The sequence below is a fragment of the Schistocerca cancellata genome, chromosome 5 (genome assembly GCF_023864275.1).
Source record: "Schistocerca cancellata isolate TAMUIC-IGC-003103 chromosome 5, iqSchCanc2.1, whole genome shotgun sequence".
NCBI lineage: Eukaryota > Metazoa > Arthropoda > Insecta > Orthoptera > Acrididae > Schistocerca > Schistocerca cancellata.
The window spans coordinates 621,285,362-621,312,468 of NC_064630.1; the positions used below are offsets into that span (position 1 = coordinate 621,285,362).

At 45.8% G+C, this 27,107-nt stretch overlaps 1 protein-coding gene across 3 annotated transcripts in view; it reads right to left on the bottom strand.

Annotated features, from left to right (window-relative positions):
* LOC126187434 (endoplasmic reticulum-Golgi intermediate compartment protein 3) overlaps window positions 1-18,294 on the bottom strand; it is a 112,474-nt gene extending 94,180 nt beyond the window's left edge. For 2 of the 3 annotated variants that reach the window (XM_049928509.1, XM_049928508.1), the window contains exon 1: window positions 18,117-18,294. In XM_049928509.1, the coding sequence (XP_049784466.1) occupies window positions 18,117-18,213 (97 nt within the window). In that variant the 5' untranslated portion in view covers window positions 18,214-18,294. Of the gene's footprint in view, window positions 1-17,721; window positions 17,865-18,116 lie in introns of those variants that run through there. The other variant, XM_049928510.1, reaches the window with a different exon arrangement.
* Between the last annotated feature and the right edge of the window lie 8,813 nt (window positions 18,295-27,107).

A 27,107-nucleotide genomic window follows, 5' to 3' on the forward strand; every position in this document is an offset into this window, starting at 1 on the left:
CAAATCTAAAAGGCGACAAAAACAGAGTAAAAGGGAGAGAAAAGAGGATCTTGGCCAGGGAGTGGAGTCAGGAATCTCCAAACACAGCTTAAAGTGGGAGACAGCCCAACCCTCACCGCCCTGCCCCTACTCCAGATGGAGATTAAAAACCTCAGAACTGAAAATGAAAACCACTTTCATGGAGGAAACTAAGAAACAGTTCAACCATCTGGGAATCATCGGCCAATATTAAAGGTAAAGTGCAGGAAAGTCTGTACTTAGTATGCAGAGCCAAAAGAAGGGGGCATTCCACCAAAATGTGGGCTACTGACTGGAAGGCTCCACAACCACAACGCAGGGGTGGCTCATTACACAAAAGAAAACCATGGGTCAGCCTGGTATGGCCGATGCGGAGATGACAGGGTGGTTGAGTCCTTTTGGGAGATGCTGAAGGAAGAACGCCACAGGACAGGTGTCATGTTAATCACACGAAGTTTATTAGACACGGAGGTAGCCTCCCAAGAGTTGGCCCATGACTGTGCGAAGTGGTATTTGATATGAAGTCATAAATCCGCCGCACGAAGGGTTACAGAGAAGGGGGGGTAAGTGACTGCTCCCAGGCAAACGATCAGCAAGCTCATTACCTGGGATACTCACATGGCCAGGGACCCTAAGGAAGTCAGCATGGTGAAGATCACTGAGACAGTCATGGATGGCCAAGACCAAGGGATGGAGGAAAAACACCCTGAAGGCCACTCAATGAGTCTGTACATAACAAAACGAGGTTGAGTTGGGACTGTTTAATAACGGTAAGAGCCATCAATTCCACAGTAAACACCCCACATGCAGTTGGCAGGAGATGATTTTCCATGCCAACAGAGGACGTGAAGGCACATCCCACACAATCAGCAGATTTAGAGCCATTGGTGTAAAAAACAACAGCATCCCAAAACTCCCATAAAAGTTGGCAGAGAAAACAATGGAACACCATCGGGGAACGGAATATTTCGGACCTTAGCAGAGATCCATCCGAATCTGGGACCAATGAACTAAGGGAGGGGGGGGGGGGGGGGAATGTGGGAGAAAGGACAAAGAAGGAAGTTGAAAATCACGGCGAAGAGACCCAAGGTAGAGCCCAACTGGTAAACCTGCCATAGGGTGGGAAACAGGTGGGTGACGTCCTTGGTCTGAGAACAGGATAGAATAGGAAGGATGAGTGGCTGAGGAACGGGCAGCAATTGCATAAGAAACCAGAAGCTGGGACCACCAAACAGAAAGGGGGGAGGGGGAGGGGGATCCCAGCTTCTACCAGGAGACTATCAACAGGGCTAGTAGGGAAGGCACCAGTGGCCAAACGGATACCATGATGGTGGACCGGATCCAGGAGGTGCAGTGTGGAAGGAGCAGCCGAACCATAAACTTGACAACCAAAGTCCAAGTGAGACAGCACTTAAGCCCAATGAAGGTGGAGAAGAGTGGAACGATCCACACCCCAAGAGGTGTGGGCAAGGAAGCGAAGGACACTGAGTTTACGGAAACATCCTACCTTCACAAGTCTGATATGAGGCAGCCAAGTGAGCTTGTTGTCAAAAAGAAGACCCAGGAAACAAAACTCTGGGACCACAGGTAATCGTTATGCAGTGAGGTACAGCTCCAGATCAGGGTGACAGAAGTGGACCACCCACAATTTCAAAGGAGAGAAGTGAAATCAGTCAGAGAGGGTCCATGCAGTGGCAAACAGTATAGCACCATGGAGCTGCCGCTCTACAAAGGCTACCGAAGAGGAACTTATCCAAATGCAGGAGTCATCCACATACAGAGCAGGGGTGACCAAAGGACCAGCGGAGGCCACCAGTACATCTGTAGCAATGAGGAAAAGAAGTACACTCAATACGGAACACTATGGGATGCCATTCTCCTGGGTCCGTGTAGAACTAAAAACAGTACCAACCGGAACCCTGAACGACCGATGGAACAGGAACTGGCGGATAAAAATCTGGAGTGGGCCCCAAAGACCCCACTCATGAAGTGTGAGATGTGATGGCGCCAAGCCATGTCATAGGCCTTGCGTAGGCTGAAAAACAGTGCAACCAAATGGCGGCGCTGGGAAAAAGCCTGCCAAACTGCGGATTCCAAGCGAAATAAATGAGCGATTGGAGACCATCCCTCTCGGAAGCCACAATGGTAAGGCAACAGCAATCCCGAGATTCGAGGACCCGATTGAGCTGATGGGCTGCCATCCATTCAAGTAACTTGCAAACAATGTTTGTCAGACTAATTGGTCGACAGCTTTCGACAGACAGGGGGTTCTTACCAGGCTTAAGGATGGGAACCACGGTGCTATCCCTCCTTTGAGAAGGGAAGTCACCTTGGAGCCAAATACAGTTAAGCACCTAGAGAAGATGTTGTCGTTGCGGAGCACTGAGATGTTGAAGCAATTGGTTATGAATAGAGTCTGGGCCAGGGGCTGTATCATGAGACGGAGAAAGTGCGGAAAGAAGTTCCCATTCAGTAAAAGGTTTGTTGTAAGATTCTGACAGATAAGGGGTAAAAGATAAGGTGGAAGCTTCGGCCTGCTGTTTCTGGTGAAGGAAAGCAGCCAGATAGGAGGCTGATGCTGATGCTGTGTGTTCCCAACACACCCATTTTCTCTGTTTGATTAAGTAACAGGCTTTGGTATGAAGGCGTTTAAAGGTAATAAGATTGACAGCGGATTGGTGTCTCTTGAGGTGTTGCAAAAGCTTGACGGCAATCACGGATGGGGGCTGTACTCCACCATGGGACTTGCCGGCAGTGAAATGGTCCAGATGAGCGTGAGATAGCAAGGTTAGCAGCAAAAACAATCAAATCAGATATGTCATGTAGGACGTCATCAATACAACCCAACAAAGAGGGAGAAAAAACGACATTTGCAAGAAACTGGTCTATGAGAAGACCCCGACTAGATGGAAATGCACTGCCCCACAAGGGATGATGAGCATTACAATCCCTGAGAAGGACAAAGGGAGGAGAAAGTTGCTGAAGAAGAGCAGTTAAGGCAGTAGGTGTAAGAGTCCTGTCAGGAGGGAGATAAAGATTGCAAACTGTGACCCCAGACTCCAGGTGGACCCTAAAAGCAACTGCTTCCAATGTAGTTTGAAGAGGAATCTATGTGCTAGCAACATCCATACAGATCAATGTACAAATGCCACCAGAGGCCCGCAGGGGGCTGACCTGATTGCAACAGAAAGCACGGAACCCATGCAGGGTCGGTGAGTGATCATCAGTAAAATGAGATTCCTGTAGGACCACACAAGCTGCAGAGTAAAATGAAATAAATATCCATTACAATTCCAATGGGTAACCACAGAACAATGATTCAAATGGGGTGTGAACAGGCTAAAACCAGTCATGCCGCTGGGTCACCATCCGTCACTGACAAGGAGAGGGCGACATCCACAAACAGCAGGTCAGAGTCAGGTTGCGAAGGTGGGGACGGGACCTCTGCTGACACCAGAGGCTCCTTGTCCCGGAATTTATGTTTCTTGTTCTTTTCTGTTTGGGATCGAGGAGGGCTGTGCTGCAAAAGGGAGTCAGCTGCAGCAAGATCTAGAACAGAATGAGAGTGGGCTACCTGGAGGCCCACAGACCATGGTTCTCATGGTCGTCGTATGGCAGCAGACCTTTGGCCTGGAAGGTGCCGGGTAGGGGGGTCCCGGGAGGGGCACCCTTGACCTGCAGACGCCAAAGAAGTGTGACACTTCTCCAGCTGGGGAGGGGGAGTGGCACCCAAAGGGGAGGGTGTGGGAACCACAGGGGAGGGGTTCGGGACTGGGGTAAGAAAGGGGGAGGAAGGGGTGAAGATGTAACTAAAGCATAGCTAGACGTCATTGACACAGAATGAAGACGTGCATACTTTTTACGAGCCTCAGTGTAGGTTAGACAATCAAGGGACTTATATGCCTATATCTTCTTTTCCTTCTTATAAGCCGGGCAATCCGGTGAACATGGAGAATGACTGCCATGACAATTAACACACACAGGAGGGGGAACATAGGAACTCCCCACATGGAGTGGACATCCATAGTCACCACAGAGAGGGGTCTGCGAACAGGGGGAAGACGTGTCCAAAACACAAGAACTTAAAACATCTCATACATAGTGGGATGTACAGCTTCACATCACATCGATAAACCCTAATCTTGACCTTCTCAAGGAGGGCATCCCCTTCAAAGGCCAGGATAAAGGCACCAATATCAATGCGATTGTCCTTCAGGCCCTTCTGAACACGCCAAACAAAGTGAACACCCCACCATCATAGATTGTTCCTAAATTTCTCATCAGTTTGAAGGATGAGGTCCCTGTGGAAAATTACACCTTGAACCAGAATCGAAGACTGGTGGGGGGTTGTGGACACAGGAATTGTGCCAATATGGTCACAGGCACGAAGGGCTGCAGACTAAAGCAGTTTTGAACAACAATGAACCAGACCACATCTCGCTCAGAGTGTCCACTTTGCCAAATTTGTCTTCAATGTGTTCAACAAAAAATAAAGGTTTGGTATTGGTGAAAGTATCCCCATCAGTCCTGGTGCAAACTAGGTAGTGGGGGAAAGGTTCCACCCCTAGCCGATGAGCCTGACCCTCCTCCCAGGGGTAGCCACAGAAGGGAAGGCCGAAGGAGCAGAAGAAGCAGCACTAAAAGTATCATTTCCATTCAAAGAGATGGCCGTAGAAGAACGGCCAGAGTTTTGAGCCCATATGCATTTCATTTGCATAGCATCTGCCCTGATACCACCCACTCCGATCAGGGGCTCTCCCCATGGGCGCCACTCAGCCACAGCAAGGGCCAACTGCCACGGCGGCCAATGCTGGGAGCTCCGATGCTCTGGGATGACAAGCAACCACTCCTAGGCTTACATGAGGTGGTCATAGCTCAGGTATCAGAATCAGAAGTGTGATCCCTGTGTTTTGAGGGGGCTCAACCAAAAGGGTACATAGCGACCCCACCACACGAGCTGGCTACCATGCTGGCTATGAACCCTAGCATCAGACAATGACGTGAAGGAAGAGATGGAAGGAACTAAGAGGGCACACGCCAGAGACACTAGGTAAAGTGCTCTTCCCCAAATGGCTCACACTACAGAACAGGAATTTAGTAATGGAGGTCAAACCCCAGAGGGGGACCAGAGAAGGCCAAAAGAATGAGGTAAATATATAACAAAACCAAATTGCAAAGCCAACATAACCAGGAGGATATTGGGGCCAACATAAACAAGGACACCAAGAGAAGGAGAGGAGAGGGCAGAGGGGAGGGAGCAAGGACAGGAAACGAAAGGAGAGGAAGGGAAAGAAAATACAGCCTGGGAAAGAAGGAAGGGTGTAATAGCTTGGGGCTCTGTATTCGCCACGCATAAACTCACGAAAGGAATGTGAGGCCCCTGGGGGACAAATACCTGAAGATCTGTAGAATGTGCAGCAAAAGAGGCATTATCAATAACAATCCATTGCATGTTTCCTTAATGATTCAACTTCTCCAAGCTTATCTTCAATACACTCCACAACAAGTAATGGCTTTGTCACAGTAAAAGTATCCTCATCAGTTAAAGTATGCAGTAAGTACTGAATAAACTGTTTCAGTCCTAGACATCTGGCTTGTACCTCTTCCCATGGGGTAGCCAGGGTAGGAAAAGTAGAAGATTTCTAACTGTCCATGTTCAGGTTTTGATTCCTGGAAGGCAACTGCCAGGAGTCCTGATACCTCAAGAAGACAGGCATTTATTCCTTGGTAAGCATGGTGAGTTAGCAGCTCAGGCACCAGCAGTATGATCCCTGTATTGTCAGGGGGCTCAACCAAAAGGGTACATGGCAATCCCACACTGACAGATGGGCAACTACATTGGCTTTGGAGCACTAATAAGAACCTAAGCCGACAATCTTTAACACTGCATGCAATTGGTGCTATTTAAGGTGTTCTTGCCTAGTCACTCCACACTACAGAAAAAAATTTGGAAAATGAAGGTCAAACCCAAAAAGAGGATTGCAAATACTTCAGCCAAAAGGCAGTGAATGAAATAATATTTTAAGAATGGAAGGCAGAACCTAAGGAATAGATGGACTGACATCAAAGGCTGCCACCATGAGAAAGAGAGCCTAAGGCTGAGCATTCAGCACATGATCAAGTCAGCCACGTAAGGCTGTACACGACCAGCTAACAGACGGATCCCAAGGAAATGGGATTGGTCGGACACAGTCAGACAAGGTGCTGCATACAAGCATTTGTTGCTGTTTGGGTCTGTGTGTATTCTGTACTTCATTACCACCTACGGACATAGAAAAGTCTTGTGAATGAGAACAGGCCAAAATGTTAACTCAAATGAAACAATAAGCAGGCCTTATGACAACTGGACACTTTTTTTTCTTTTGAGACCATTAAATGTTTATACAACTCACCTCAATGTTAAAGCCAAACATTCCTCAGATTGTATAGTTTCCCTGAAATTTGACAATTTCATAATTGCATGATGGTTACCTGTAAGGATATAGTGAAATGTTTCTATGTTTATTCCATAGTGAATAAAAATTTTCCCGGGTCTCTCTTCAGTTCTTCATGTAAGTGATGAAATTCTCCCAATCTGCTTCGTCTGTGTAGTACAGGTCCAATTCAGATCTCCCTTCACTTTAGTTCAGTTCTTTGCCTCGTGAGGTATACATTTACTAGAAGGTACAAATCACTTTCCCCTGCCCAATCAAGCAGTTCACTTACCCCACAGGGTTCAAATGCCCAGTGAATGACTGGCTGCCACTAGTGTTACTCGGATGCAGTAAATGAACTTCTGCAGTAGGCCATTGTTGTATTATGATACAGACAACCTTTCTGTGGGATGAATACAGCCCCAGTGGATATCCAGTCTAATCCATATGCTTGGACCTCTGTTAGCAGTCTGAAGTGGGGCACTGTGTCTCTTACATCTTTCTTCAGACAACTGCAACTTCAAACCTGTGCTTCTGTCTTGGATCCTTCTAAATTTAATACTTTCCTTCTGAAAATATCTGCATCTTCCACTTTTATGTTGTGTATTCCTAAATCTTCTTTAAGTTCTCTGATCCCAATTACTTTTATTTTCTCAGTGGTACTTGAAGATTGTTTTTACAGCCTGTTCTCTCTAATTCTACATAGAGGTACCAAAAATCATATTTTCGTATTTTTTCTGTATTTTGTTTTAGTTAATCATATTATTCTTGTGGTCTTCAGTCTTGAAGACTGGTTTGTTGCACACTAGACTATCCTACACAAGCCTCTTCACATTTGCATAACTACTGTAACTTACATCCATTTGAACCTGCTCACTATATTCAAGCCTTGGTCTACCCCTACAATCTTTATGCTCCACACTTCCTTCCATTTCCAAACTGATCATTCCTTGATGCGTCACAATGTGTCCGATCAACAGATCCTTTCTTTTAGTCAAGTTGTGCCGTATTTCCTTTTTCCTCAGTTCAGTTCAGTTCCTTCTCATTAGTTACTTGATCTATCCATCTAATTGTCAACATTCTTCTTTAGCACCTCATTTCAAAAGTTTTTGTTCTCACTTTTCACTTCTGTATGATACTACAGTCAATACAAGCACAGGGTGACAATTATTGAACAATATGAAATATAATTGTCATAACCTCTGTATGGTTTGTGTTAGGATGCTCAAACTGCAGGGCATGATGGGAATTAGTACATGTGTATGGTTTGCTTTAGTGACGCAGCCCACTTTCATTTGGATGGGTTCGTCAATAAGCAAAATTGATGCATTTGAGGCACTAAGAATCCGCATTTTGTGATCAAGAAGTATCTTCGCCCTCAATGGGTGACTGTGTGGTGAGCAATGTCCAGACACAGAATATATTTCTTGATGGCACAGTGACTACCTAATGGTATGTGAAGGTTTTGGAAAATGATTTCATCTCCATTATCGAAAGAGACCCTGATTTTTTTTTTTTTTTTTTTTGGGCGCATGGTCATTAGCGCCCTGACTACTCTAAGAATGCACCGCGAGGCACAAGTTGACAACAACAACTAAAAGGGAAAACACGATAAAAGACAGACTGACAGGCATAGGATTAAAAAACAGCATCATCAAATGTCCTTAGAGAGGTTTGTCAAATTGATAAAACGAAGAACACGAGCAGCTGCTCGTGGGTCATCCGCTAAAATGGCATCGAAAGTACTTGGCAAGTTAAGATCTAGACGCAGTGTGTTAAAATTGGGACAGGACATTAAAATGTGTCGAACCGTCAGCAAGTGCCCACATGGGCAGAACGGCGCCGGCGCAGCCGTCAGCAGATGGCAATGGCTGAACCGGCAGTGCCCAATTCTTAACCGGGCCAAAACTACCTCCTCCCGCCGAGAAGGGCGTGAGGAGGACGTCCAAGCCACGGGAAGAGGTTTTAAGGCCCGAAGCTTGTTGTCTGTAAGTGCAGCCCAATCGGCATGCCACAGCGATAAAATGCGCCGACAAATGACCCTGCTAAAATCGGACGAAGGGACACAACAAGAAGCTGTCCGAGGCTGGAGGACCGCAGCCTTGGCCGCGGCATCTGCAGCTTCGTTCCCAGGGATACCGACATGGCCAGGAACCCACATAAAGCTAACCGGAGAACCGACGTCCACCAGCTGCTGAAGAGAGCGTTGGATCCGGTGTACGAAAGGGTGAACCGGGTACGGATCACTGAGGCTCTGGATGGCGCTCAGGGAGTCGGAGCAGATGACATAAGCAGAATGTCGGGGCGGCAGATGTAAAGAACAGCCTGGTAGAGGGCAAAGAGCTCAGCTGTGAAGACCGAACAATGGCCATGGAGCCGGTATTTGAAACTTTGTGCCCCGACAATAAAGGAACACCCGACCCCGTCATTGGTCTTAGAGCCATCTGTATAAATTAAAGTCATGTTGATGAACTTCGAACGAAGTTCCAAAAAACGAGAGTGGTAGACCGAGCCGGGGGTAACCTCTTTTGGGAGCGAGCTGAGGTCAAGGTGAACGCGGACCTGAGCCTCGAGCCAAGGTGGCGTGTGGCTCTCGCCCACTCGAAAGGTTGCAGGGAGTGAAAAATTAAGGTGTTGAAGGAGGCGATGAAAGCGAACTCCAGGGGGTAGCAGGGCAGAGACATGCAACCCGTATTGACGGTCGAGAGAGTCGTCAAAAAAGGAACGATAAGACGGATGGTCGGGCACTGACAGTAGCCGACAGGCATACCGACAAAGCAGTATATCGCGCCGGTAGATGAGTGGCAATTCGCCAGCGTCAGCATGAAGACTCTCTACGGGACTAGTATAAAATGCTCCGATCGCAAGTCGTAAACCCCGATGTTGTATGGAGTTGAGGCGGCGTAAGATGGATGGCCGTGCAGAGGAGTATACGAAGCTCCCATAATCCAGCTTGGAGCGGACGATCGACCGATATAGACGAAGTAGGACGGTTCGATCCGCTCCCCACGACATACCACTGAGAACACGGAGGACATTTAAAGAACGGGTACAACGGGCGGCCAAATAGGACACATGTGGAGACCAGCTAAGTTTCCTGTCAAATGTAAGGCCTAAAAATTTGGTTGTCTCCACGATTGGGAGAGCAACGGGACCGAGTCGTAAGGACGGTGGGAGAAACTCTTTGTAGCGCCAGAAGTTAATACAGACCGTCTTCTCGGCAGAAAAACGGAAGCCATTGGCGACACTCCAGGAGGAAAGACGGTCAAGAGAACGCTGAAGACAGCGCTCCAGGACACGTGTACACTGCGCGCTGCAATAGATGGTAAAATCGTCCACGAAAAGGGAGCCTGATACATCAGCTGGGAGGCAATCCATTATTGGATTGATCGCGATGGCGAAGAGAGCGACGCTCAAAACTGAGCCCTGTGGCACCCCATTCTCCTGGCGAAAGGTGTCGGACAGGACAGAACCCACACGTACCCTGAACTGTCGATCCATTAAAAAGGAACGAATAAAAAGAGGGAGGCGACCGCGAAGGCCCCATGTATGCATGGTGCAGAGAATGCCCGCCCTCCAACAGGTGTCGTAAGCCTTCTCCAAATCAAAGAACACAGCCGCGGTCGGGCGCTTCCGCAAGAAGTTATTCATAATGAAGGTCGACAAGGTAACCAGATGGTCAACAGCAGAGCGGCGCCTACGAAATCCACATTGTACATTGGTAAGTAGGCGTCGAGACTCGAGCAGCCAAACCAATCGAGAGTTAACCATTCGCTCCATCACTTTACAGACACAGCTGGTAAGCGAGATAGGTCGATAACTGGAAGGCAAGTGCTTGTCCTTCCCCGGCTTAGGAATCGGGACAACAATAGACTCGTGCCAGCATGCGGGAACATGTCCCTCAATCCAGATGCGATTGTATGTACGAAGAAGAAAACCTTTACCCGCAGGAGAAAGGTTCTTCAGCATCTGAATATGAATACAATCAGGCCCTGGAGCGGAGGACCGTGATCGGCCAAGTGCGTTTTCGAGTTCCCGCATGGTGAATGGGGCATTATAACTTTCACAATTCGAGGAGCGGAAGTTAGGTGGCCTAGCTTCCTCTGCCTGTTTGCGGGGGAGGAAGGCAGGGTGGTAATGAGCGGAGCTCGAAACCTCTGCGAAAAAGCGGCCGAAGGCATTGGAGACAGCCTCAGGGGCCACAAGGACGTCATTTGCGACCTTCAAGCCAGAAACTGGTGAGTGGACCTTAGTGCCAGATAGCCGGCGCAGGCTACCCCAGACAACGGAAGAAGGAGTAAAACTGTTGAAGGTGCTTGTGAAAGCAGCCCAGCTGGCTTTCTTGCTTTCTTTGATAATACGATGACACTGAGCACGTAATCGTTTATAATTGATACAATTCGCCACTGTAGGGTGGCGTTTAAATGTGCGTAAAGCACGTCGACGAGCACGTAAAGTGTCTCTACATGCTGCGGTCCACCAGGGGACCGGTACGCGACGTGGAGAAGAAGTAGGGTGAGGGATGGAATATTCAGCAGCAGCGAGAATGACTTCCGTGAGGTGTGCGACCTGACGATCGCAGCTTGTGAAGGTTTGATCCTGAAAGGTCGCCCTGGAAGAGAAGAGCCCCCAGTCTGCCTTGGAGATGGTCCAACTAGAGGAGCACGGAGAGGGGGTATGCTGCAGGAGATAGATAACACACGGGAAGTGGTCGCTCGAATATGTATCAGAAAGTGCATACCACTCAAACCGGCGTGCAAGTTGGGGAGTACATATAGAGAGGTCTAAATGGGAATAGGTGTGAGATGTGTCCGAAAGAAAAGTAGGGGCGCCAGTATTGAGGCAGACAAGATTGAGCTGGTTGAAAAGGTCTGCTAACAAGGAGCCCCTCGGGCAGGATGCTGGAGAGCCCCAAAGGGGATGGTGGGCATTGAAGTCTCCAGTTAACAAAAATGGTGCAGGTAGCTGAGCAATAAGTTGCATCATGTCTGACCTGGTAACGGCAGATGACGATGGAGTGTAAATGGTACAAATGGAAAACGTAAAAGTGGGGAGAGTAATGCGGATGGCAACTGCCTGCAGGCCGGTGTGCAACGTGATGGGATCGTAGTAAATATCATCCCGGACCAGCAACATAACCCCTCCATGAGCTGGGATACCTACCACAGGGGGTAGGTCAAAACGCACAGATGTGTAGTGTGCCAAGGCAATTTGATCGCATGGGCGTAGCTTCGTTTCCTGGAGGGCTACGACGAGCGGACGGTGCAAGCGGAGCAGCAACTTCAAGTCCTCTCGGTTGGAGCGAATGCTGAGAATATTCCAGTGAATAAGTGCCATCGTAAGAAAAGGAAGATGAAAGAAGGGGTCACCTCGAAGGCCGCTGAGGGCCTGGCTTCGAGCGAGCACTGCCGCCGCTATCAGTAGGCGGACAGTCATCGTCCATTGTGTCTATAGGTTCATCGGCCATCTCGGGAGGATGGCCGGGAGGGGGAGCTTCCTCCGTCGGTGAACGGCCAGATGTACGGCTACCAGCGGTGCGGCCAGGCGAAACGGATGACGGCCTGGGGCGGCAACCGCTGGGTGGCGCAGGAGAAGAAATGCGCCGTGGCGGAGAAGGAGAACTGTGCTTCCTATGAGCCTTTTTGGAAGGACGTTTGGTGGAAGTACCGGTCGAAGGCTGGGAGGTCGAGGTACGTAGGAAGTCTGCACGGGATGGTTCCTTCTTGAAGGCCCGTGCATCTGACTTCGGGGTCTTCGTCTTAGCAGAAGCTGATGAAGGGGCTGGTGTCTGTGGGGTGATGGGAGGAAGAGGAGACGTCGACCGCGCGATCTTAGCACTGGCCGAACGGACGACCGTAGTGCTGAAGGTCAGATCGCATGTCTGGGTTGCTACCTCCCTGGTAGTCCGAGGAGAGGCGAGGAAAGTACTGTATTTCCCCGCTGGGAGCAGCGCGGGCTTCCTACTAGCCAATAGCTTGCGAGCAGCCGAGGTGGACACTTTTTCTTTGACCCGAATTTCTTGGATACAGCGTTCTTCCTTATAGACAGGACAGTCGCGGGAGGATGCGGCATGGTCACCCTGACAGTTCACACAACGAGGAGACGGAGGTGGACAGTCACCCTCATGGACATCCCTGCCACAAGTGACACATTTAGCCGCATTGGAACAAGACTGTCGAGTGTGATTGAAACGCTGACACTGGTAGCAGCGCGTAAGTGTCGGGACATAGGGGCGAACAGAAATAACCTCGTAGCCCGCCTTGATGCGCGATGGCAGCTTAACACTATAGAAGGTCAAGAAAAGTGTCCGGGTCGGTACAAGGTCATTGTTGACCTTTTTCATGACCCTATGGACAGCCGTCACGCCCTGCTCAGCGAGGAAAGATTGAATCTCCTCGTCAGTCAATCCGTCGAGGGAGCTAGTATAGACTACACCACGAGACGAATTCAAAGTTCGGTGGGCCTCCACCCGGACAGGGAACGTGTACAGGAGTGTGGCCCGAAGCAGTTTTTGTGCCTGAAGGGCACTCTCAGTTTCTAGTAATAAGGTACCGTTACGCAACCTGGTACAAGATTTGACAGATCCGGCTATGGCATCTACGCCCTTCTGGATAACGAAAGGGTTGACAGAGGAAAAATCCTTTCCGTCCTCAGATCGAGAAACGACAAGGAACTGTGGGGCAGGCGGTAGTACTTTTGTCACTGGTGGCTGGTCACGTTTCCGTTTTTGGGCAGAAGTCGAAAGAGATGGAGTGAAATCCATTGCGGAGGAATCCCCCATGATTGCCAGCGTCTCCGATGGCGCGCTCCTTCCTTGTGGGGACCCTCTCAGAGGGCACTCCTGCCTTAGGTGAATGTTTACACCTCAGGTCACACCTCCCGAGAAACAGACGGAGGGACCAATCGGCATGGTCAGAAGGTATCAGCTCAGGCAATCACCCCTCCCCGGGCCTGGCCTTTACCAGGGGGTACGCGCGTGCCTTACATGTCTACCCAGGGCGGGGACTTACGCGTTACCCCGTCACCGGCTATGCGTGCGTGCGAGCGCGTGGGTCGGCCTTCAGGCACGCACAGGGAGGAAGGAAGAAGAGGAAAAACAAGAGAGAGAGAGGGAGAAAGAGGACAGACTATCTCAAACGCCGAGGCGGAGACCAGAGAAGGCAAGGAGAAGAAGGCAATGAGAAAGCAAGGAGAAGAAGGCAATGAGAAAGCAAGGAGAAGAAGGCAATGAGAAGGCAAGGAGAAGAAGGCAATGAGAAGGCAAGGAGAAGTCAAGGGAAAGAGTAAGGAAGACAGTGAGGTGGAGAAGAGCAAAGAAAGGAACCAACAAAAGGAAGGAAGAAACGAGAAGTGAAAAACCAAAAAGACCACAATTATAGGTCGTGGAACCGTCCGTCTCCGGACGAAGGCGCTAACTACCCCCGTGAGGGGGATGGACTCCTTTTAGTCGCCTCTTACGACAGGCAGGAATACCTCGGGCCTATTCCAATTCCCGGACCCGCAGGGGGAGACCCTGATTTCGACAAGATATAGTTCATGAAAGATGGAGCTCAACCACATAGAAACAGGATAGTATTTCATGTTCTGGAGACTGCATTCTGGCTGTGGAGTACTCAAGAGTCCACTGGCACGGGCCTCGATTGGCCGCCATATTCTCCAGATATGAACACATGTGATTCCTTTTTGCAGAGCTGTATTAAAGACAAGATGTACAGCAATAACCCCAAAACCACTGCTGAGCTGAAAACAGCCATTCAGGAGGTTACGACAGCATCAATGTTCCGACACTTCAACAGGTTGTGCAGAAGTTCACTACTCATCTGTGCCACATCATCGTCAATAATGGTAGGCACATCAAACATGTCATAACCTAAATCCCAATATCTGTAGTGATGTTTACATGATGAATAAAGTGTGTGCACACCATAGTTTGTAACAAATTTACATTTTTTTTCCTCCCATATAATTCAATAATTGTCACCCTGTACCTTCAGAAAAGATTTGCTAATGATTACATTTCTATTAAACATTAACAAATTCCTCTTTTCAGAAATGATTTTCATTGCTATTGCCAATCTACATTTTATATCCTCCCTACTTCAACGAATGTTAGTTACTTTGTTGTTTAAACAATGAAACTCAACTGTCACTTTTAGTTTCTGATTTCCTAATCTAATATCAGCATCATCTGATTTAATTTGACTATATTTCATTATCCTTGATTTAATTTTTTTGATTTTCATCATATGTTTCCAAGACAATATCCATTCCATTTAACTCTTCTTGAAAGTCCTTTGCCACCTCTAACAGATTTGCAATGTCATTGGTAAACTTTATAAAGTTTTTTTTTTTCTTTTCCCTGAACTATAATTCCTATTCCAAATTTCTCCTTGGTTGCTCAATGCACAGATTGAGTAACTTGAGGGAGAGCTACAACCCCATCTCACTCCCTTTCCAACACTGCTTCCCTTTCATGCCCTTACACTATTGTAACTACAATCTTACTCCTGTACAACTAGAAGATAACTTTTTGCTCCCTGCATTTTACTCCTGCCACCTTCATGGATATAAAGAGTGTATTCCAGCCAACATTGTCCACAGCTTTATTTAAATCTACACATGTTTTAAGCGTAGGCTTGCCTTTTTTCAGTCAATCTTCTACGATAAGACATAGAGGCAGAATAGCCTTTCACGTTCCTAAATTTCTCTGGAATCCAAACTGATCTTACCTGAGGTCAATTTATGCTAGTTTTGCCATTCTTCCACCAATAATCCATGTCAATACTTTGCAACCATGACTTACTAAACACATGGTTTGGTAATATTCATCCATGTCAGCACATACGTTCATTGGAATAGGAATGCTTCTTAACTTCCAGTATTCTGTGCTGCTTATTAGACCTAAAATTTTCCTCATAAATATTCTCTCTAATATTTTCTATTTCTCCAACTTATAACTCAGCAGTATGCAGTCCGGTTTCAATATAGTATTATTCTTATTATGCTGCAGTTTTGACTCCACCACAACTAATAAATTTTCAATGATGCCTAGCTGGTCTTGTAAACTGTTTTCTAATTTTTGTTTCAAAGTTATTGCATGTATGTAAACAGAAACAAAATCGTAATTATTTATTGGAATCAATAGTTTGAAGAAAATATTTTGTGATCTTTCCTACATGATTCTCTGCAATTCACATTTAAGTGCTTGGCAGAGGATTCCTAGAACTGCTTTCAGACTATTTCTTGACCATTCAATCTCAAATACATTAGCACATGGGAAAAATGAAACCTAAATCTTTCCCTGTGAGATCTGATCTCTCTTATATTATTAACATTATGGTCTTTTATCCTACGTAGATGAGAGTCACTAAATTTTTTTGCATTCAGAGGAGAAAGTTGATGATTGGAATTTCATGAAAAGATCTTGCCACAACAAATATCATTTTGTTTTAATAATGGCCATTCCAAATGGAAATTAAAGAAACTGCCAAATTATGTTAGCCACTAGAAACTTACGAACGGGAAAACTGGTTGTCATTGGATTTGTGGCACAGATATGAGTAGTTCCACAGCATCTGTAAGTGTTAAATGTACAGCCAAATTTGGTCAAAGTATTTAATTTAATTGTTGGTGCGAGTTCATGAATATTGTGCTGAATTAACTGTAAACACCACCAAAAACTGTTTCATTAATTACAAGCTACAGTTCATTCTGTGATTGAAGGACTACTGCACAATGAGTGATGATTTTGTTTGAAAAGGACTGATGTGGGAGGGCAAGATTTAGTTTCCCAACAGATGACAAGGGTAAGATGTGACGGTGCTGCTCCAGGGAGACATTTGGAAGGAAAGACAGAAGGAAGATTAGCATTTTACACACCACTGATGAACACAAAAGCCAAGATCAGACTGGGGAACGGCATCTGCCATGCCAACTGAAAGAAATCATTCCATCAATCATGTATAATTTATGAAAGAAGATATTATTGAGATGCAAAGCAGGAATTGCTTCCCATATCATTCTGAGGCCATGGCAAGCTCGTTTAGTTGCTACAGCTACTTCATACATTTGTTACGATTTTAACGTACGACCTTAAAAATTCCAGTCTCCATAAGCCTTACACAAATGAAATTTCTCTTTAAAGATTTCTGCAGGAGACTCCCAATGAGTTGCTGAGTCTATGCCATGTCAAGTTGCTGCACTACACTGAGCAAACGGAGGTATCCCATGACTATGATCACCTTAGTGTATTTTTTTTCCTATTGTCTTAGGAAGAGAAGACATTTCTGGTATCTCTTACTTAGCAACGTACTTTAATCCCTGTTTACGACTTCACTATAAGAAGCCTATAAAATTCAGCAAGTAACTACAGTTACTGTTGGTTTAGTTGTGCTTTAATATTTGTACCGAGGTTTTTCCGCACTCTGCAGCAAAACATACACAAAGAATATGTGATACTGTTTGTAATAAAGCATACTTGAAGGCAAGAGTTTTAAATGAGAAACCATTCTAAATAATGTGAATGTATGTGAAGTAAGTTTACAATAACTCTAACCTAAGTGTGTATTTCGTAAACAGTAAACAGCTATTAAATTTGTGACCTGTTTGATAAGTGCACATCCCGTACAGCAAATGTAAACAAGTGACTATAATTTTAAAATATGCTGACTTCCTTCTCATATAATTAAAATATTTAAGGTTCAGATTCATGCCAAATGACTTCCTAAACCACATGAAACACTGCTGCAGCAGGATGAAGCATTACACATCATTAAATCACCATAGCACTTGCAAAAACAGACAAATCATAAAGTTTTAATCACAAGTATTTGTTGTTAAGAGTAGCAAATTGGATAAACTGCAGTTTTGTCCAAAAACCATTGCCCCAATGACGTACAATAGCCAGATCAAGTAAAATCTTAGAAACTACCTCCTCAACTCACTACTATTTAACTTTCGATCTAACCCAGACTTCCGTTTACTCTGTAGCTCAGTATGTAAACACAGTTAAGATAATACATTCACATTTTCAGTGTTCACAAACTCTCAATCAAATTGTTAGCGTATAATTTAATCTGTATCTTGGGGTACAACACACATTAGTCTTACACCACACACTATATACCAAAAAATTGTAGATATATAAGAGAATATTGTCAGTGTTCTGATCTCGTTATTCGCGCATGTAAGATGTCAACGCCACAAAATCCTACATTAAGGGTCAAGGTCAAGGTCTGGTATCGGCAAGTTCAGTCGAGGATAAAAGGGAGAGCAGTATTCAGCATCTCACCTTGTTATCTTCTGGTACGATGGCATGTATCATAGTTACGGTGATTATCCATCAAATACGATCGTTAAACTCCGTAACACACTCATATAAGTGAAATACGTTTATCTGGGCGATCGGCAGTTTTGATTTCACTGCTATTAATTGCGAATGATGGTAATTTACAGATATACTTAACGCTTCATAGCATGTCACGGACGCTCACTCGGCTTTAATATTTACTCATTTGTATGTTGCCTACAGATGTCAACTGCCTTCTCTGCTGTTATACATAACAATAAAAAGGATTTATATTATGCTATCCTAGTGCAGCAATCAAGAGATTTCCAATTAAATTACACGCGTAATGCCTGTAACCGACGTCAAATGCAGTGGCCGGTGTCGGAATGATGCAGTACCTGTTGCGCCTCCAAATGTTTTGATCCTAAAATCATCCAAAGTTTTGGGGTATGCATCGAATTTTCGTAACGTACTAACTATATCAGCCGAGCTCATTTTCAAACAATATTACAAATATAAACAAAACTTTCATCCACAATTACACAATCTCTGGTCAGAACGTAAACTATAAACATATCCTTGAAAAACAATTTCTTCGACAGGAAATAATCGAAATAATAAATCAAATATATCGAAACTTATATCAAACCGTGGTCAATGGAATATCAGTACATAGATTGCAGCTAAGAAACAATACAAGAAGAATAGCTTTGCACTTTTGTTCTGCCGTGATTTTAGTAATTTGTAAACGTTTATACAGTCTGTGGGAGTCGCCAGCAGAACATCCGTAGACGCACAGTGAAGGATAGCATTATTCTGTGGCGGCGCGCACAAAGGACAGATTGTTTATTCTTTGATTATATATAATAGTTCTGTTGTTATTGATTCAATGTTAATATAAGCTTTTTGTTGCAATAAAAAAATATTATAGCCCAACTACTTCGTGAGTCTATCTTAAGATTGTAATAAGTAGTACGTGGCTAAAGTGGTGACCCCGACGTCATGAATTTCGTTGTAGACGAACAAATGCACCCCACTTCAATTTCGTCCACCAGGAGATCGGTGAGTCCTCGCGGCACACAGAGTGTTACGGATCGGCGCGACGTTTTGCTGAAGAACATTGAGGAATTACGACATTGAAGAACAAGAAAACGCTGTGTTGAATTTTTCTGAGCCATCAAGTAACGGCCTTTCGACAGAGAACAGTAGCAAGATGAAATTACGCCCACCGCAGTTCATACCTGATAAACGTGAACTGTGGCTTGCAATGCTTGATCTGACTTTCCAGCATCATGGCATTGTAAACGAAGAGACAAAATTTATGATCGCCGTTAGTGCGCTTGACAATAAAACAGCAACGATCAGCCGCCCGCCACGCAAAAGTATACGTGTTTTAAGCAACTACGTCGGCCGGTGGAACAACGTATCCAGCAACTATTGCACGGTGAAAATAGAGGAGATAAGTTACCTTCGGAATTTTGGCGGCACCTGCGAAGTTTAGTCAACGACACCGAGTTTCCAGATACGACACTGCAACATGTATGGCGTGTGGAGTTGCCAGAACGGCTGTGGCGCTCTCAGACGCACAAGATATCTCGTCGTTGATCTCATTAGCCGACAAGGTCTACACCTCGTTAGACGCAGCGCATACGTCGACGGTGATGTTCGGACACAACAGTACAGACTCACAGGAAACGTCTGCGATACAACGACGCCAACAGCCGGACGTTTCTCAGCAACTGGATGACCTACGGAAAACAAGTTGACGGATTGAAGCAGCAGATATCGACGTTGCTCGGAGGCAAGACAGGCACAAACAAGAAGAGCAAGGAAGATGACATTGTGTCTAAGGAGCGTATCTGCTGGTACCATCGACGATTCGGAAGAGAGGCGACGCGCTGCACATCACCCTGCAATCACCCAAATGTCGACAGCGGCCGGAGTTAGGCGCAGCCGGTCGCGAGTTCGAGCACCAGCGCCTACTGTTACGAGGTGAGATCGACGAGGGGCAGCTATGGGCGAGATACCTTTCTTCTTTATTTTCGCTGCCTCATCGGCTGTTTGTTACAGACGTTAAGTCCGGCCGTGCTTATGTAGTCTACTCAGGTTCGGACGTTAGTGCATTGCCTGTTAGAAACTGTGATGTGAAGCTTCCTCCATCTCAGTCGAAACTCACAGCAGCAAACCAGACGTCAATAGCGACTTATGGAAAACGTCAGTTAGAGGTAGACCTCGGGTTCCATGAAAGTTTACCATGGACTTTCGTAATTGCCGATGTGTCAGACGCAATATTGGGTGCAGATTTCTTGTTTCATTATGCACGTGAGGTATCTATTAGCTCAGTGAGCATTCGACAGGGGACACAGTGCATTAGAGGCACCCTAGGACGAAGCCCTATGTCCACGTCTGATTGCAGACAAGTAGCAAACTGCGAATCCTTGTCTGGTGGGCAGACAATAAAGCACAATACGGTACATCAGAATCGTCCGTAGGTCCGACAGTGCGTGGTCATCGCCACTTCACCTCGTAAAGAAGAAAGATGGGACTTGGAGACCATGCGGCGATTACAGGGCACTAAATACTCGTACCATCCCCGATCGTTATCCGATACCACGTATCAGGGATTTTACGCACGCACTTGCAGGCACGACCATTTTTAGTGTCATTGATTGCAAAAAAGCGTATCACCAGATACCGGTCGCACCTGCTGAAATACCGAAGACGGCTGTCACGACACCATTCGGTTTATTCGAATACCTCCGCAAGCCGTTTGGGTTAAAAATGCGGCACAAACTTGGCAGCGTTTCATTGACGAAGTCCTCAAAGGTTTACCATATTGCTTCACGTACTTCGACGACATCTTGGTTTTTCCGTTGTCTGAGGAATTGCACGAACTACATCTAAGGACTGTTCACCAACGTATTGAGGCATATGGCGTTTCGGCCAATGAATCAAAGTGTTTACTTCGACGACGTCAGGTGCCATTCTTGGGCTACTCAGTGACAGCAGCCGGTATCAGCCCACTGCAAGACAAACTCGACCTTATCAAAGAGATGACCCGCCCCTTTGACTATCGCCAACTACGCCGGTTTCTTGGAGCAGTTAACTTGTACAGACAACATCTGTCTAATGCGGCGGCCATTCAAGCACCTTTGACGTCAGCACTAGTCGGCAAGGATGCAGTAGGCAAACGTGGGCATCAGAGATGCAGACAACATTCGAAAAGATCAAAACCTGTCAACGTCAGGCAATAATGTTGGCACATCCGTTTCTTCAAGCTCGGCTGGCAATTGTTGTGGATGCGAGCCAGCAGGCTATAGGTGCAGCTCTACACCAGAAGGTGAGAAACAATTGGCAGCCCCTAGGTTTCTTCTCCTGCAAGCTTACATCATCACAAGTAAAATGGAGTGCCTATGATAGGGAGCTACTGGCAATTTATGAAGCCATCATACATTTCCTACCGCAAGTAGAAGGCAAACCATTCACTGTTTTCACAGACCACAAGCCAATTACCTTTGCCTTCAGTAAGAACAAGGATGCTTGCTCACCACGAGAATTTAGACAACTCGAGTTTATCGCCCAGTTTACGACAGACCTACCACTCATAAAAGGAGCTGAGAATGTCATTTCAGATTTCCTGTCTAGGTTGGAAACAATCTCTCAGACTATTGACTACAAGGAAATAGCTACAGCACAGGAAACAGACCAGGAACTTGCTAAATTTTCTCGTGATACTACGTCCGGGTTACGCTTGCAACAAATATAGCCAACGGATGAACACTTCCGAGTTTGGTGTGACGTATCGCAAGGAAAACCGAGACCGTTCGTACTTGAGAGATTGCGACGACAATTATTTGATAGCATCCATGGACTGGCTCATCCGGGAATAAACGCCAGCGTCAAACTAATGACAGACAGATTCGTGTGGCCCGGTATAAATAGACTGCTGTAATTGGGCAAAAACGTGCCTGCAATGTCAGAGGTCCAAGGTGGGACGACACGTGCACAAAGCCATAGGAAATTTCCCACTTACTACACAACGTTTCACACATGTGCAACTGGACATCGTGGGACCGCTTTTGCCGTCGGAAGGATACCGTTATCTCCTCACTTCAGTGGACTGCTTCGCCAGATGGGCAGAGGCGATTCAGTTATCGGATATTTCAGCAGAAACGGTGGCACGCGTATTTCTTTCATCTTGGATCGCACGTTTCGGCATCCCTTTACATGTCACCACAGACCAGGGGCGTCAGTTTGAATCGACGTTGTTCTCAGAACTGGCCAACCCCTGCGGGTTCCAACATCATCACACCACAGCGTACCACCCAGCAAGCAATGGGATGGTGGAATGTTGGCATATAACATTAAAAGCTGCATTAATGTGCCACGCACAATCTTGGATGTCAGCGTTACCACTAGTTTTGTTGGGCCTACGCACAGCATTGAAAACGGATTTAAGGGCATCCACGGCAGAATTGGTTTATGGTGAACCCTTACGACTGCCTGCAGAATTCTTCACTGATACAGAAGGGGCACGACGAACCGAATTGCCGTTTACATTGCAAATGGTACGCGAGCATATGGCCAGACTTCGCCCATCTCCTGTCTCGAGACATAGAGCGGTAAATACGTTCATGCACAAAGATCTACACTCATATACACATGTGATGCTACACACGGATGCTGTCAAGTCACCGCTGCAGCCTCCATATTCTGGACCTTACAGACTGCTCTCACAGGATGAACATACCATGCAGATAGATCTTAATGGAAAGAGCCAAATGGTATCATTTGAACGGCTCAAACCTGCACATATGTTACCGACTGAAGAGGACACAGAGGTCAGGCAAGCGCCACCTTCCACACCACTGGACCAGGATGACACCACCTCACCATCATGAGAGGAAGCAGTACCGTCACTACCAGCAACAGAAACTGAAGAAGTTCAACCAATGCCTTCAGTACACACAAGAGCTTGGCGTCGGCGAAATATAAATACCCCTGCATTCCCAGAGCTCCACTCTATTGGAGGGAGGCTGTGTGGGAGTCGCCAGCAGAACATCTGTAGATGCACAGTGAAGGATAGCATTATTCTGTGGTGGCACGCACAAAGGACAGATTGTTTTTTCTTTGATTATATATAGTAGTTCTGTTGTTAATATGAACTTTTCGTTGCAATAAAAAAAAATATTATAGCCTAACTACTTCGTGAGTCTTTCTGAAGATTGTAATAAGTAGTATGTGGCTAAAAGTCCAACATTAATCTTTTATAGTCTTATTTCATCGAGACAAAATACACGCAAAGGCTGCTACAAGAGCAAACAGAAATCCCTCTATGGTTGATTCACACTGGCTGTCACGTCACGTCCCATCAAAATATTGTGCAATGCATTTCAAATGGTGACATCCACACTTGCGAAATATTAAGTTTGTAGTTTTCAAGGCATTGAAATATTGTTGTGTCATTGGATGTGTCTCATTATCTGAGGTCACCGATATATTCAGATTTTCATTAGTACCTGATATGAATTATTGTTGAATCTCAAAGAGCTGTATCTTAGCCATCTTTAAAATTTTCTGATACTCCGCCATTTCTTGTAGCATCTCCTGCACAAAGACCATGCAACAACAGTTGTCGAAATTCCTGGCTCTGGGATTTACACATTTCTGGCGACGTTCTCGTTGTCTCTGAACCTAGGCTTGCAGGAACTGTCAACTAGTTGCCCTGGCTGCAACATGTCCTGTGCCCTAGGGCCACTAGTGTTCAGCTATAGAAGCAAATACACTTCTTACCAAAACTGGGCAGCTGATTATCTTGTCCAAATATGTGTGACGGGATAATGACCTATACATACTTCTTAAGGCTTTTGAACGTAACTTCAGACAGAAAATTTTCTCACAATTCGCCAATTGTCACTCATAGAAGGATGTGCATGCTTATTTGCAGTGGAATCTCTTGGTGAGCTGAAAAATTTGGCCAATTGCGACTAGAACTTGCACACTGAGGGATTCATACTAATGTAATTACGTGTGTATGTGTTTGTTATGTATAGGTATCGTGGGAATCGAGACACTCAACGATTTTTGCCTGTTAAAAATATTGTTACTGACAAGATAATAGTCCTGGGAATTCCAAAACTGTATAAAAATTTCTACATTGTTTCCCCAGACTAGCCCAGATATATAAATAGAAGTGAGCAGGGGACTTATGCATGTATAGAAAGAAGCTTTAATAAAACATTTTATTTACTTACTAAAACATGACTACAACTTACATTTTATGTTTGCATGCAGAAATGTTCGTCTCTTATGCTTCTGATGGATGATGAATGCAATGTACATTATTTTATGTGATGTAATTATTTTTAATAGGTTTTGGATATTTCAGTTTACTTGTACTGTGAAACCTCGCTTCTTGCTTAATTTAATGATTCAAGTCAAAAGCAAGTATCCCATTGGTTTTGAGAAGTGAGTTAGGGAATGTCAAAATACACTCCTGGAAATTGAAATAAGAACACCGTGAATTCATTGTCCCAGGAAGGGGAAACTTTATTGACACATTCCTGGGGTCAGATACATCACATGATCACACTGACAGAACCACAGGCACATAGACACAGGCAAAAGAGCATGCACAATGTCGGCACTAGTACAGTGTATATCCACCTTTCGCAGCAATGCAGGCTGCTATTCTCCCATGGAGACGATCGTAGAGATGCTGGATGTAGTCCTGTGGAACGGCTTGCCATGCCATTTCCACCTGGCGCCTCAGTTGGACCAGCGTTCGTGCTGGACGTGCAGACCGCGTGAGACGACGCTTCATCCAGTCCCAAACATGTTCAATGGGGGAGAGATCCGGAGATCTTGCTGGCCAGGGTAGTTGACTTACACCTTCTAGAGCACGTTGGGTGGCACGAGATACATGCGGACGTGCATTGTCCTGTTGGAACAGCAAGTTCCCTTGCCGGTCTAGGAATGGTAGAACGATGGGTTCGATGACGGTTTGGATGTACCGTGCACTATTCAGTGTCCCCTCGACGATCACCAGTGGTGTACAGCCAGTGTAGGAGATCGCTCCCCACACCATGATGCCGGGTGTTGGCCCTGTGTGCCTCGGTCGTATGCAGTCCTGATTGTGGCGCTCACCTGCACGGCGCCAAACACGCATACGACCATCATTGGCACCAAGGCAGAAGCGACTCTCATCGCTGAAGACGACACGTCTCCATTCGTCCCTCCATTCACGCCTGTCGCGACACCACTGGAGGCGGGCTGCACGATGTTGGGGCGTGAGCGGAAGACGACCTAACGGTGTGCGGGACCATAGCCCAGCTTCATGGAGACGGTTGCGAATGGTCCTCGCCGATACCCCAGGAGCAACAGTGTCCCTAATTTGCTGGGAAGTGGCGGTGCGGTCCCCTACGGCACTGCGTAGGATCCTACGGTCTTGGCGTGCATCCGTGCGTCGCTGCGGTCCGGTCCCAGGTCGACGGGCACGTGCACCTTCCGCCGACCACTGGCGACAATATCGATGTACTGTGGAGACCTCACGCCCCACGTGTTGAGCAATTCGGCGGTACGTCCACCCGGCCTCCCGCATGCCCACTATACGCCCTCGCTCAAAGTCCGTCAACTGCACATACGGTTCACGTCCACGCTGTCGCAGCATGCTACCAGTGTTAAAGACTGCGATGGAGCTCCGTATGCCACGGCAAACTGGCTGACACTGACGGCGGCGGTGCACAAATGCTGCGCAGCTAGCGCCATTCGACGGCCAACACCGCGGTTCCTGGTGTGTCCGCTGTGCCGTGCGTGTGATCATTGCTTGTACAGCCCTCTCGCAGTGTCCGGAGCAAGTATGGTGGGTCTGACACACCGGTGTCAATGTGTTCTTTTTTCCATTTCCAGGAGTGTATATGACCTTATGATTGAATCTTCTGATTGCATTGACTTAGAAGGTTAAATGTCTTACACCGCCAAGGGACCATAGACCTTAGAATGTGACATAAATTTGAACTTTGTACATCTAACTGTTCAAAAGAAAACAGTGTTTCTATGCGTTTGGGCGCTGATGACCACGCTGTTTAGCGCCCGAAAACCTCAAACCACATACACACACACAACAGATGAACAGACAGACACATGGATTAAAAATGACAAAAAATATTTTTATTCTTGTAATATCATTGCAGATTAGTTGTTTTCGGATTTTCCCTTTACTTGTACTGAGAAACCTTGTCTCTGGCAAATTTCATGATTCTAAGTCAATGGGAAGCTTTGATGAGTTAGTTTTCAAGTATCAAAATATGTGACATAAATGGATATCTTATGATTGCAGTCATCTAAAAACCCAAAAATTTTACAACCCTAACAGACCATAGACATTGACATGTTACACATATATGAACTTAATATTACAATATGCTCATGAGAAAAAGATTTCATAGCAGTCAGACAGACAGACAGATGAACAGCAAAGCCTACCTATAAGGACTCAGTTTTTACAGATCGAGGTACAGAATCTTAAAGAAGAGTTCTCTTCGAGGTTCTCAGATTTAGATGCTCATTCTGAGGATTTTCCAAAAACACATTTCTTGTAAAGTGTAAGACATTCACTTACCACTGCAATGAGAAATAATTGACCTACAAGCTAATGACACAATGAAGTACAAATTTAAAGAAGGAAACCTTCTTCAGTTTTACAAGTTTCTTCCAGAAGAAAACTACCCTAATTTCAAAGACTTTGCACAAGGTTTATAATTTGTATTTGGCACTACCTACAGGTGAGAACAACTATTCTCTTTGCTGAAAATTTACAAAACCTAAAGACAAAAGTAACCTGAGTGACAAACATTTAGGAGATATTTTGCCCATACAACAGATTAAGTTAGTGCCAGTAAATTTTGTATGCAAAAGACAAATTTCATACTCTCACTAAGTGTACTAAAGAGTAATAAAATGTACCTAAGGATTACACTGAATGTTGTTTTTGTGTTGAACAACATTAAATTTCGTATATTGAACTAACTCAGTATTGAACAAGCATGTAACAGGGGGGTCACGAACTGCAGATTCCCCTGTCAGATTCGTTAGCTCTGCCAGTGACACTGGAGTGGAAGGAATTATGTTTGCTGCAAATGAAGACGATATGTCATAATTTTAATCTATACATATATATATAGGTCTGTGATCAATAAAAAGTACGTCTCACTGCTGTTACTGTAGCTATATCACCTTTACATAATCCTTCTAAACTTCAACCAAAGCTTCACAAGCTGCAGGAACAATCTGAGGTATGGCTGGCTTTGAAATGTGGAATAACTGTGCAAGGCTTTGATGGCAATCTCCATTGCCAAGAACGAAGAGTAAGTCTTTGATTCACATTAATT